Here is an 8876-nt window from a genome sequence, read left to right on the forward strand (position 1 = left end):
AGGCGCCGAGCCGCTAATTTTTTATTTTTATTTTTATAGAGAAAAGGTCTTCCTATGCTGCTTAGTCTGGTCTTGAACTCCTGGCCTCAAGCAATTCTTCCACCCTCACCTCCCAAAATACTGAGATTACACGTATGAGCTACTGTGCCTGGCCTGTAATTCTTTTCATATGTTGGATTAAATAAAACATATTAGTAACATAATTTCAATCATTCTTTTTTCCTTTATCCATGTGTTTACTAAAAGATTTATTTTATTTTATTATTTGTTCGTTTTATTCACAGAGTCTCACTTTGTTGCCTTGGTAGCGTGCGGTGGCATCATAGCTCACAGCAACCTCAAACTCTTGGGCTCAAGTGATCCTCTTATGTCAACTCCCAACTAGCTGGGACTATTGGTACCTGCTACAACACCCGGCTAGTTTTTAGAGATGGGGTCTCACTCTTGGTTAGGCTGGTCTTGAACTTGTGAGCTTAAGCAATCCACCTGCTTAGGCCTCCCAGAGTGCTAGGATTATAGGCGTGAGCCACCACACCTGGTCTACTAAAAGATTTTATATTATACATATGGCTCACATTTTATTTCCACTGAGCAACACCAATTTTAAGAGAAATACTAAGTAAATAATAGTACTGGTGGTACCTAGGCATGGCAAGTCATACCAGTGGTACAGAAATCTATGAAGTCTGGGAAATGCTACATCAGTTCACCTCCCTTTTATAGATGAGGAAACTGAGGCACAAAAAGGAAGTGTGACTTGCCCAAAGGCCCAGGATGATCCTGAGTGGGTGAAGCTGGACCTGAAGCCCAGGTGTCCTCTCTCCCACTCCCATCCACACCTACTCCTGCCCAGCTATCACTTACCTTGCGATTGGGGGTAGTGGAAGAGGGGGTCCGGGCCTGTTTCTGGGGGCCCCGCCCTGAGAGGTTGATCTGAGAAGGGTTAATGGGGACCCCAATAGGAGGGGGACCCAGCAGGGACTGGCGAGTGGCTTGGGGAAAGAACTGCTGCAAATTTGGAGTGGCCAGCTGAGGGGGTGTAATGCTGGGGGCTGTCAGGCTCGGAGTTGCCATGTTGTAGCCTCGGAAGTTACCTGCAGGCAAGAAGAAAGGAGAAGCGGGATCACACTGTGGTCAGGTGGCAGAGGCTAGGGTCAGGAGTCAGTCCCCCAGGGCATCCAGGGAGCATCACAGGTAATTCAAAAAAGATCCTTCCCACCCCAGGGCAGCCAGAGGAGAGAGCTGAAGCTCACTGTGGGCATGGTGGCAAGGGAGGCTGAAGGTCTTCCCTGCTGCAGCTGGACATGGAGAGGTGCTGCCTTTTCCCTCAGATACCTTACAGTCAGCAGCTGAGTGGCCTTGCTACTCCTCAGACATGCTTTAGGGTATGCCTTAGGGTACATGACAGACCCAGTAAAGGGCCTGCAAGGAGAACCAGCAAGATGGCTGGTCCCTGAACGGGGACCCCTAATAAATATATGACACATTGTCCTTCCACCAGCCATCCTTCATCAGAGGCTGATGATGAAGTAGGCACTATGCCAAGCAGAGTCCATATACCCATACGCTGCCCCTGTCACTTGGCTCAGCAGTCATCAGGGTAGGTTTTATTTCCAATGATGACAAAAGAGACACAAAGCAGAGGAGTAACTTGCCCCCAGTCCCCATGAGGGGCACTGCCATCCATCCACTGGCTCCAGCCAAGATTCTGAGGAGGGAACTTCTGATTCTTCCTTCTCATTACTCTACCCCCCCCTCCAAGCAACCCCCAAAACCTATCAGTGCTGATCCTATACCTCTTCCCTGGCTCCCCTTCCCCATTCCCACTCCTACCCACCTCCTTCTAAACCCACTTCATCCCTTGCCTGAAGTTTCACACAGGATGATAGCATAGCAAATAGTGATCTTTCTAAAATCATATTCTGACTTACTCCTTCCCCTGCCCCAAACCCTCCAAAGTTCCCTGCTCCTCAGGATCAAAGCCCATTCCTCACTCTGCCAGGTTTGGTCCTGCCCACCTCCCCAGCCACCTTTCTTGCCATTCTCCCCATACAAGTTACCCCCTATGTGACAGTCATAGGTCCCTGTGTGGTCCTTCAAACACCCTGCCTCAGAGCTTCTGCATATGCTGTCCCTGCTGCCTGGGCTGTTCTGCAGGCTAATTCCCAGCATCTTTCAGACCTCCCTTCAGGTGTCTTTAACCCAGGAGGCTTCTTGGACTCCCCTTGTGTTCCTGCAGGCCCCAGATTCCCTGTCCTAGAGAAGCTGCATAATTTCCTCATCTGCTTACTGCTGTACCACATCTGACTCAGCTCCACGCCTCATGGGAGGCCCAGAGCCTGAGAAGCGTTTGAGGGATAAAAGACAGAACTCTTGTCCTAATGCTGAAACAGGAAGCACAAGGGTTAACAGCATGGGTCGGCTATGCTGTGAGAGCTGGGTTCAAGTCCCAGCTTTGGGGACAAGCTTTGTGACCTTGAACAAAGCAGTTCTCTCTTCTTAGCCTCAGTTCCCCCAGCTATAAATGGAGACAATAATAGTGCTTGCCTCACAATGTTCTATGAGGATTCAGTGAGGTACATAAATGTCTCAGGTCCACAGTAAATGTTCAACTAACATTAACTTGAAATAAATACATATACACATTTGTGGAGAGAAAGAGCCAATCAGCTCTTAAAAACAATAAGATAAAAAGATGAAACACCCTAAAAGAAAAATGAACACAGGACATGGACAAGTCACAAAAAGAAATGCAAATGTATAACAGACAAATAGGAAATGTTCAATTGCTCTAGTATGTCAAGAAATGCAAATAAAAACATTAATGACATAGCTTCTTTTTGCCAACCAACTTAGTAAATTATATGTATATATACATTTATATATATATAAAAAGCATATAATACCCAATGTTGCTGTGGGCATGGTGAGACCGGCACTGTCATACGTGGATGGTGGCATTGCAAACTGGTCCAGTCCTTTAGGAAAGCAATTTGGCAATATTTATCAAGAGCCATAAAACACCCATTCCCCCCAATTCAGGATATAGTTTCAGACATCATAATTCATCCTAGTGTTATTTAAAATAGCAAAACAAAAAAATTAAAAAGCAAAGAAAACAGCTAAACAACTGAGATTCATACAAGCAAGGAAAACCCCTCCAGTAGAATATTAAACAGCTATTAAAAATAATCTTGACAGCAGTTGTCAAATCATATGGTAAATGATCACGCCCTTGTCTTCGGCAAAAAAGAAACAAAATACAGCCTCTCACTTATATCGATTATAGAAATCATGTACAAATCCCAAGTCTATGGCTAGAAAACAAGGGGAGGAAATATACCAAAATACCTACTGGCTATTTTCTCCAGGAGTGAGTGAGTCTACTAATGAAGTTTGGGTTTTTCTATCCCCTTTGTAAAAACAATTTTTTTTTCACTTTGAAGAGTGTGACTTTTTTTTTTTTTTTTTTTGAGACGGAGCCTCAAGCTATCCCCGTGGGTAGAGTGCCATGGCATCACGCTCACAGCAACCTCCAACTCCTGGGCTCAAGCGAGTCTACTGCCTCAGCCTCCCAAGTAGCTGGGACCACAGGCGCCCGCCACAATGCCTGGCCATTTTTTAGTTGCAGCCATCATTGTTGTTTGGCGGGCCCGGGCTGGGGATTCGAACCCGCCACCTTAGGTGTATGTGGCTGGCGCCTTAGCCGCCTGAGCCACAGGCGCCGAGCCAAAAGTGTGACTTTTAAAATGGAAAAGGAAAAGGGGAAGACATATACATATGTATATGATGTGAGTTCCTTTGTGTGTGGGTTTCTTTCCCACCTAACCACCTCTCATACATAAGTCAGTTCTCAGGATCATCCATACCCATGTGGCCCTGGTAGGGCTGAAGAGCAATGACCATCCAAGCAACACCTATTTGCTATGTGACCTTGGGCACATGCCCCCTCTCTGGGGTTCAGTTTCTTCATCTATAACATGGACCTACCTCCTTTTAGGATCATCAGCAGCATCTTGGAAGGAAGAGCTGAGACTGCTCTCTGTGTGGGGAAACTGGGGCAAGGCCACAGGCTTAATGCACAGGGCTAGAGACCACCCCAGAGATCTGGGTGGTCAAGAGGCATCAAGTCTTAGTCCAGTTTAGCCACTACTGATGCTGTGTGACCCAGGGTAAATGCTTTCCCTTCCTAGCTTCCTCATTTGTCAAATGGCATCTAATCCAAATGTGAGTGAAGTATGCTGAGTAATGCCCAAGGAGCCAGTACGATGGCCAAGGGCACACCTCTGTGATTGAATAGCCCTGCATTCACCTCAGCAGTTTACCTCCTGGAGCTTTGGTGTCCTCAGCTATAAATAGGGTGCTAAGAGTAGCTCCCTCTCAGGGTCACTGCGTGGATTTAGTGAGATGTATGCAATGGGGCTACTGAGACACTTCCACTAAAGCAGATGGAGAAAAGGGCCCATAGCCATACCTTGCAACTGCTGCAAAAGCAAAGCTCTCTGTAGCATAGAGTTGTTGAGGAGGGAGGCCGAATTGGTGCCTTGGAGACTCAGAAGCTGCTGTTGTGGCTGCTGCTGAGGGAGCCCCCTGTGTGTTGGGAGGTGGTATCAGAAGGTTACTGTGAAAGCTGGACCTTCTAGTCCTTTAGATCTCTCACCTCCATTCTCAACCCCCCTCTAGGGTACAACTGATGTTCTCTAGGACAAAGAACAGGGATGCCCCTAGCAGAATGGACTGGGGCTAGGGATTCCAGAACATGGGTCTGAGAGGCAGAGCTGGAGCCATTGATCCCCGGGAGGGGGCAGGGAACTCACCTGACGACCACAGGCAACGCAGCCTGAGGTGAGGACTGCTGGAGAAGCTGCTGGAGCTGCAACAACTGCTGCTGCTGCTGCTGCTGCAATTGCTGCTGCTGGAGCTGCTGCTGCTGCAATTGCTGGAGCTGCTGCTGCTGGTGGTTGAACATGGTGGCTGGAAGCAGGAAGGGGAGTAAGGCCTGGTCCTTGCCACAGGCCAGTCCTTTCCCCTCCCATCAGCGGCCACGAGCTGCAACCCACGGCCTGCAGAGATTCACGGCTACACTCTCAGGCCTGACAAGAGGGTACCACATTTGCACTGCCATCCTTCCAGTCCACCTCCCTCCGATCTTGCCAGAAGCAGGAGTCACCCACCTCCTGGCAATCTCCCCTGCGTCCTGCCAACAGTCCCCTCTCAAATCCTCAGCCTCGCTTCCATCCCTCCAACTGCGGCGGCACCATCCTTCCAACAAATAAACCTCCCGGCCCCACCCTCAGCCTTCCTCTGAGCCCATCACTTCCCCATGCAGCACCGCCAACCCACACCCGCTTTTTGATAGAGGCCCTCACCCTCCTGCCTCTATTGTGACAATAACATCAGCACCCCGCCTCCAACCTTTCACTTTCGTCCCTGAGAGACAGCAGCCCTTCGCCCTACTCCACTAGCCCCCTCCTCCGCGGAAACCCGCACCTCTATTATTCGAATCCCATGACCCAAGCGCGCGCGAAACCCGCAGCCTCCATTCCAGTTGCCGCTGACCCCGTTGTCCTACCCCGGCCCCGGCCCAGGCCCAGGCCCGCACCTCGCTTCCCCGCGCGGCCTCTGCGGCTAGCACCGCGCAGCCGCCTCTCCGCACCCCCTTAGCACCCGCGTTGTCCCAGCCACAAGCCCAGGCTCCAGGGATCCCCGTAGCTCCCCTGGGGCCAGTAGCTCGGAAGGCCAGTCTGTGGGCGGGGCCGGAGCGGAGCAGCGCCCCCTAGAGGACCGGAGGACTAGAGCCTCGAGCCGCGCCGCGAGCCGTGGCCCCGCGCACTGGTCACCGCGCTGGCTGACCTGGTGCCCGAGCGGTTGTGGGAGCGGCTTGGAGGTGCCAGGGGGTCCTGGACAGCACAGATCCTCTGCCTCGCGTCCTCCGCATTGGGAAGGGGCGTCTCTGAGCCCAAGGTCCGTCTGTAGCCCAGAGGGGTCCAAGTCAGGCGGGGGCACCGCGTGGGACTTCCAGAAGGGCCTGTCCTCAACCGACAGGGCCACCCTGTCCCGCGACCCTGGGGCAGCGCGCGAGGCCAGGATGGGAGGGGGCATACATTCTAGACGGAGCTTGGAGAGAGGGCGGTCAAAGTCCCATTACCCCGCAGGAGCTTGCCCTATAAGGGGGTGAGTGGACCCACTTGAAAGTACCTTTTCTCCGCTCGGCGCCCGTAGTACAGTGGTTACGGCGCCAGACACATACACCGAAGTTGGCGGATTCGAACCCGGCCCAGGCCAGCTAACCAGAAATGACAGTTGAAACAAAAAAAAAGCCAGACGTTTTGGCTGGCACCTGTAGTCCCAGCTGCTTGGGAGGCTGAGGCAAGAGAATCACTTTAAGCCCAAGAGTTGGAGGATGCTGTGAGCCGTGACGTCACAGCACTCTACCGAGGGCGACACAGTGAAATTATGTCTCAAAAAACAAAGTACTTTTTCTCATTAGATTCGGCTGGGCTGTGTATGAGAGAAGGGCTGAGTTCAGTTATCACGAATGGCCCTTGCCCGCTCATCCTGTCCCTAAAACTGTACCTGACCCTAAGGACCCCTTGAATGATGACTCTCTGCCTGGTCCCGGCCCCCAAACCATTATTGTTCCTATATAGCCATTTCCTTCCCATGTCCTGCGGCTGGAAGCCGCAGTGAGTGCAGCCTAGGCGATTAGAGCCCACAGCGTCCGGGCATCTAGTCAGTATCGCTGCGAACGCACTGCCACACTAGCCAGGTGCACTGTACCAGGGCGCTCCGGCTGCGGAGCCCGCGTGTTGACAAATCACTACAGTCAAGCGACAAGCGCTTCCCAGAGCTCTGGACCGGCTCTGCTGCAGCAGAGAAGCCTAGCTGGATCTGAAGCAGTGGCGAAAGTGGCTCAGCGTGGACAGAGCCGGGTGGCAGCTGTGGCCAGGGGGCGCTGTGGCGCTCGGGCGCCCGCTGGAGCAGAGGCAGTACTCAAGGTGCGGACTTTGAGCGCCGGAACTAAGAGGCGGCCTTATTCCCAGCTCTAGGCTAGGATGGAAAGCCCATGCGAGGCAGCACCAAATCAGCGGATTAGGAAAGTCGCCTAAGTGGGAGGGGCGGCACCTGTGGCTCAGCGGCTAGGGCGCGGGCCCCATATACCAAGGGTGGTGGGTTCGAACCCGGCCCTGGACAAACTGCAACAACAACAAAAAATAGCCCGGGATCAGCGCTTGTAGCTCAAGTAGCTAAGGCGCCAGCCACATACACCTGAACTGGTGGGTTTGAATCCAGCCCGGGCCCACCCAACAATAATGCCGCCTGCCACCAAAAAATAGCCTTGCATTGGGGCAGGCGCCTGTAGTCCCAGCTGCTTGGGAGGCAGATGCAGGAGAATCGCTTGAGCCCAGGAGTTGGAGGTTGTTGTGAGCTGTGATGCCACAGCACTCGGACAGCTTGGGGCTCTGTTTCAAAAAAAAAAAAAAAAAAAGAATATGTTTTATTGCCTGATAGTACAAATCTCTGACACTATTATTTTTAAAACTTTTTCCAATTACTAATCATGTATTTTTTTTTTCAGAAAAACTGTAGAATTTTGTCAAACTGTCCCCAGTTGTCCCCAGCCACCATATTCCCACAGCATTCTGACTGGCGTTGCACTAAATGGGCTTAAGTTGGAGGAGAGCTGACATCTTTTACCCTGAGTTTTTCAGTTTAAGAAAGAAGTAAGGGGGAGGCGCCTGTGGCTCAAAGGAGTAGGGCACCAGCCCCGTATGCTGGAGGTAGCGGGTTCAAACCCAGCCTTGGCCAAAAACTGCAAAAAAAAAAAAAAGAATGAAGTAAGGCCAGGCATGATAGCTCACCCCTTTAATCCCACACTTTGGGAGTCCAAGGTGGGAGGATTGCTGGAGGTCAGGAGTTTGAAACCAGCCAGGGCAACATGGCAAGACATTGTCTCTACAAAAAATAATTTTACAAATTATCTGAGGGGTGGTATTGCATGACTGTAGTCCTAAATACTTGGGAGTGTGAGGTGAGAGGATCACTTGAACCCAGGAGTTTAAGGCTGCAATAATTTAGAGATTTAGATCTCACCACTGCATTCCAGGTTGGATAACAAAGTAAGATCCTGTCTCTAGGGCGGTGCCTGTGGCTCAAAGGAGTAGGGCGCTGGCCCCATATACCGGAGGTGGCTGGTTCAAACCCAGCCCCGGCCAAAAAATGCAAAAAAAAGTAATGAGGTAAATGCAAATTCTAGCTGGGTGTGAGGTGGCTTACTCTGAGAGGCTGAGGGCTGAGGCAGGAGGATCACTTGAGGTCAAGAGTTTGGGACCAGTCTGAGCAAGAGTGAGATCCCCATCTCTAGTAAAAATAGAAAACTTTGGTTCAGCACCCATAGCTCAATGGTTTGGTTAGGGGGCCGGCCACATACACCAGGGCTGGTGGGTTTGAACCTGGCCTGGGTCTGCTAAACAATGACAACAACAAAAAAGAGCGGGGTGGTGTGGTGGGCGCCTGTAGTCCCGGCTACTTGGGAGGCCGAGGCAAGAGAATTGCTTAAGCACAAGAAGTTTGAGGTTGTGAGCTGTGATACCATGGCACTTTACCAAGGGTGACATAGTGAGACTCTGTCTCAAAAAAATAAAAAAAAAGAAAAGAGAAGAGGTGACACCTGTGGCTCAAAAGGGTAGGGCAGTGCCGGCCCCAAAAGCACTCTTATACACTAACCCATTCCTCTCTCTCTCAGAAATGTATTTTTAAAAAGAAAGAAAGAGAGAGAGAGAAAGAGAAAGGAAAAGGAAAGGAAAGGAAAAGAAAATTAGCTAGGCATGATGGAGGCACCTGTAGTCTCAGCTACTTAGGAGGCTGGGGCAGGA

At 51.0% G+C, this 8876-nt stretch overlaps 1 protein-coding gene across 3 annotated transcripts in view; it reads right to left on the reverse strand.

Moving 5' to 3' along the window:
• Positions 1-5703, reverse strand: part of CIZ1 (CDKN1A interacting zinc finger protein 1) — a 21458-nt gene extending 15755 nt beyond the window's left edge. For 2 of the 3 annotated variants that reach the window (XM_012802400.2, XM_012802399.2), the window contains exons 1-5: positions 5603-5703; positions 4818-4974; positions 4475-4590; positions 2907-2978; positions 865-1094 (exon numbers count right to left, since the gene is read on the reverse strand). In XM_012802400.2, coding sequence (XP_012657854.1) covers positions 865-1094; positions 2907-2978; positions 4475-4590; positions 4818-4969 — 570 coding nt within the window. In that variant the 5' untranslated portion in view covers positions 4970-4974; positions 5603-5703. Of the gene's footprint in view, positions 1-864; positions 1095-2906; positions 2979-3990; positions 4027-4474; positions 4591-4817; positions 4975-5602 lie in introns of those variants that run through there. The other variant, XM_023510468.1, reaches the window with a different exon arrangement.
• Between the last annotated feature and the right edge of the window lie 3173 nt (positions 5704-8876).

This window comes from Otolemur garnettii, unplaced genomic scaffold, assembly GCF_000181295.1.
Source record: "Otolemur garnettii isolate 467f Iridium unplaced genomic scaffold, OtoGar3 scaffold00014, whole genome shotgun sequence".
NCBI classification, from domain to species: domain Eukaryota; kingdom Metazoa; phylum Chordata; class Mammalia; order Primates; family Galagidae; genus Otolemur; species Otolemur garnettii.